Genomic DNA, 3,974 nt, shown 5'->3' on the forward strand with positions numbered 1-3,974 from the left:
AAGCCTGAACCAGGTGGTGCTCGCTGGAGAGACGGCTTGGCCAGGCGGCTGGCAAATGCAGGCATTAAGTATATTGTCTTGTTATATGCCTTTCTGCAGTGAAAGCTAACACTGCTTCCCGCAGGAGTGCGTGCCCAAGCGGTGAGGCCAGGGCAGAAAATGCAAGCCCCCTGAAAGGCTGTCCCTTGGTGTCACCCCTGTCCTGCTGGTCCCTGTGCTCAGAGAGAATGAGGGCTGCAGTTGTGTGAGGTCCCACTTTGGACCTTAAATTTTTTTGTTAATATTACCTTGAAGAAATGATATCAACAATTCTCTCCCTCTTCCAACACGAGAAATGTTTTCTTATTAATTTGGAGCTATTGATTCTCTCCTGGGCTACAGTAGGAAATGCTTTAGGCATCCCCTCCTCTGCTGGTAAGAGCTCTGCCGTAGTCCCAAGGTCTTCTAAGGAAAAGCTCTCTGTCCTTCAAAGAGGACGAAGAGCACAGCTCGTTTTTTTGGGAGGAGGCTCCTCCCCTTGAGGTGTTCATTATTGAGGTTTTCTTCCTAGAAATATCCTATGGCTCAAATGTAAGTGATGGGATTGAGAGAAGTGTCCTTATTACAGAAATGTGACTGATCATAAATGGTGCCTTTCAGCCTTTAAAATCCTTGAAATTCTCTGTGACAGCTATACCTGCCCTGAACCACGCTGCCTCCAGCCATGCCTTTGGTACCCAGCAGAAGACCACAGCCAAGTATGCCCAAAACCGTTTTTGCGTTTTCCTGTTGGCACTCCCCGGTTTTGCCCACCAAACCCCTTTGAAATGAGGCTCGCAGACACCTGCTCGGAGTGCTGTCTTTTATTTCAGAAGAGGCCCGCGGAGCTGCTGGTGCATGGTAAGCGGGGCAGACCTAGAGCCGTCGGGGCGGAGAGATGCGGCAGAGGAATGACTGAGCCCGGGTGCTGCTCCCTGCTGCGGCTCAGTGGCTCAGGGGACAAGGGTAGCACTTGCGTGCCACTTCAATCTTCACGATGCTATTCGGTCCCAGTGAGTAGGTCACCTCATCCTCGCTCACCCCCGGCGGCAGGCTGATTTCCTTCATGATGTTTTTGTAGTTATACTCCTTCCCTCTTGTGGTGGTGTGCTCCTCCTTGTGCTCCGCCAACACCTTCACCTTCCCGTCTTTCACGATTACAGTGACTTCCTTGGGGTCAAAACCCTCCACATCCATCAAAGCCAAAAGCTTGCGATCATGGGAAGAGTTCAACACCCTGTTAAGTCTTCTTTGCCTGCTGGAATAAAAAAAAAAGGACAGCCTTTCAGCCCAACTCATAGAGGAATGGGTGGACCACCTTGAGGACAAGAGAAGTAAATAGGAAAATGTTGGATCCATCTTTGTGCTGATGTACAGCAAGTGGGGTGGTGTCTGCACCGTCAGAAGGAGCTCCCACCTGCACTCCGCAGCAGTCAGGAGTATTTCAGCATGCCCTCTTGGGATGGGGCAATTGTGGAGCTGAAAAGTCCTGTCACCTAACTATAGAGAAGCCCGCACTCCTCTTTCACATGTACATACGCCCGCTAAGCCATGCATGTCCATCTTATTGTCATCATTGTCCTACATTTTAAACAGGTAGTTACAATAGATCACATTTTCCAGTTAGGAGTTTTGTTTAAAGCAGTCGGTGGATAAGAGACACATCTGGCAAAAAACCCCAAAATGCTCCTGCAGAGCTGGGCTGGAGGCTCGCTGAGCCATTAAAATGATTTCTAGTACTGTCAAACAGTGACTCTGCTCAACCAGAAGGCTGCCTCTTATTCAAACCATTTGTAAAATACACAATGGAAGGGTCACTTCAATTCTAATAGCTAAATTGGACACAAGGCACCAAATTAAAAAGATAATGTGTGTGATGGAAGAGGAAATAGGGCAAGCAATGAGGGAACGGGCATGACCACTAAGGTGAGAAATCCCTAACGAATGGCTTGTTAGCAAGGTACACCCATTTCAGCAATCCTATTTAAAGCCTGCAATGATTCAACCTCATGTGGTGATTTTGAGATGCATTTTCTGTGCTCTGTGAGAAGTGGCTCCTCCACCTGCCCCTTTGGTCTTTTTATATTGCTGGTGGGAGGAGCATAAATGTGCTGGGAAGAGTTGGCCATTTTGGGCATTTTTTTGTGGGAAGGAGATGGTTGAATTCCCCAGTGCAATGGGTTGAAATCCTGCTGTTGTGTGGTTTCAGATGGCAGCTGTATGGGCTCGTGTTAACACTTGGGAGTTGTCCTGAACGTGGCAGGGCCAGGGAGCCTAGCACTCAGGGAGAGCATGCCCTGGCATCCCAGAGCCTGTCTGGAGATCTCCCGGCTTTCATTCAGACTGAGTTTCCATTCCTTCACTGGGATTTTGGTGTGCAATGGTTCTGCAAGGGGATGCTGTGCCTGCCCGGCTCTGGTCCCCAGCGCACTGATGAAAATCTGGACGTGGACACCAGCCACCATAGCACCTGGGGACCCAGATCCAAAATCTGCTGCTTGACAGCCCTGCATGAGCCACAGCCACTGGGTAAGCTTAACGTAATCTCGCAGCAACTCTCGGTTTTGCTGAAGTGTAAAATTAACCCAGGGGGTCAGGCTTTTTCCTTTTTCCTCTAACTTTATTGCACCCACTAGACAACGCATGTGGCAGACTGTGGGCTGATACCTGCTGCCCTATGGGTAACGAAAATGTCAATTTTTAATTGCCAAGATGAAGGTCTCATCATCTCCAGGAGCAACACAAGAGAACTCAAACAGAAGCTTGAGTTTGGGGAGAAAACACCAATGCCACAAATGCAGCAAGAGACTCTCACCACTGCTGATGTCCAAGGGACTTCTTAGCCCTTCTGGTCTCTTAGTGTTTGGTTGTGCCTTAACCCGAACAGTGCGGTTTTATCATTCACCAACTCCCTTCCTGTAGGGCTACCTTTGGGTTTTATCTCTACTAGAGTCAATCTTGAACTCCATTAACAAAATAAAATCACCACACCAGTGGTCATAATGGAGATACTGACATCCTGACACTTATTCCTCCTACAGTACAAGGGGGGGAAATATGGACACACGTCTGTGGTGCATCAATGCTGCACCCCACTGCAACCAGGCACATTTTGGCTACTGATTAAGATAATTACATGTTTAACAGACTTAAACTGAGTTTATGTTGAAGATGGACTTTGTTCCACAGCTGAACAGCTTCAGATCTAGTTTCGTACTTCAGTTTAGACACAGTTTACAAGATGATTGATGTCACAACACCATCGTCCAAACCCTTTCTGGCACAGGCGCTGCCTGTGTGCCTCCTCTTGGGCTGCGTGGCTGCACAAGCCGTGACTTACCATTCCCCTTTCAACTAATTTCTCTGAAAATGGCTATTTGTCTCCCGTTCTGCTTATCTGTTTCCACCTTTGCTCCTGATACTGATGCAAAACCTTCCTTCATCCTGACCTAAAGGATGCCGAGGCCCATAGAAAGCAGGGAAATATCTGTTACCTGCCCAGTTCTCGCTCCACATCCATCCTTGAGGTGAGGGCCCGTCTCTCCCAGCGGCGGAGGTCGGGCTGGCGCAGGCAGCAGGGGTGCAGAGCCAGGCTGCACGGGCAGGACGCAGGCAGCTCCTCACGGAGCCGCTTCAGGTGCTGGTCCAGCAGCCTCATCTGCCTCTGCATCTCTCTCTCTGCCTGCCTGAAATCCCGCTCTGCATCTTCCAAAAGGCGACTGTGCAACGACATTGTCACACTGCAAAGCACAGCTGGGCACGAGCGTGGCCGTGGCAGCCTGCACTCGCTGGGGGGAAAAAATTGCCTTGAGAGTTTTGTCCAGAGGTGAGCATGTGAGCAGAGCCGCAGGTGCTCTTGCAGCCTTCCAGCGGGCACCTTATGACATCATGGGCCTGCTGACTCATCACAGCTCCACAGTCACCATGGGAAGCACAGCCCAGGTCCATGCACAGCT

At 49.8% G+C, this 3,974-nt stretch overlaps 1 protein-coding gene across 1 annotated transcript; it reads right to left on the bottom strand.

Moving 5' to 3' along the window:
- Positions 1 to 963: 963 nt before the first annotated feature.
- ODF1 (outer dense fiber of sperm tails 1) lies at positions 964 to 3,751 on the bottom strand. Its single transcript, XM_009469416.1, has 2 exons — positions 3,513 to 3,751; positions 964 to 1,276 (listed from the first exon to the last, which is right to left on the bottom strand). Exons 1-2 carry the CDS (start codon positions 3,749 to 3,751, stop codon positions 964 to 966), a joined length of 552 nt encoding a protein of 183 aa, XP_009467691.1.
- Between the last annotated feature and the right edge of the window lie 223 nt (positions 3,752 to 3,974).

Source organism: Nipponia nippon, unplaced genomic scaffold (assembly GCF_047370975.1).
Source record: "Nipponia nippon isolate SJK-2023a ecotype South Korea unplaced genomic scaffold, ASM4737097v1 scaffold_1, whole genome shotgun sequence".
NCBI classification, from domain to species: Eukaryota; Metazoa; Chordata; class Aves; order Pelecaniformes; family Threskiornithidae; genus Nipponia; species Nipponia nippon.

Excerpts from the sequence above, each read along its gene's own strand:
- ODF1 (XM_009469416.1), bottom strand. The coding sequence starts at position 3,751 with ATGTCGTTGCACAGTCGCCTTTTGGAAGATGCAGAGCGGGATTTCAGG. Across the intron at positions 1,277-3,512 it reads GTGGAGCGAGAACTGGGCAG|CAGGCAAAGAAGACTTAACA; the intron begins GTAACAGATATT and ends TTTTTATTCCAG.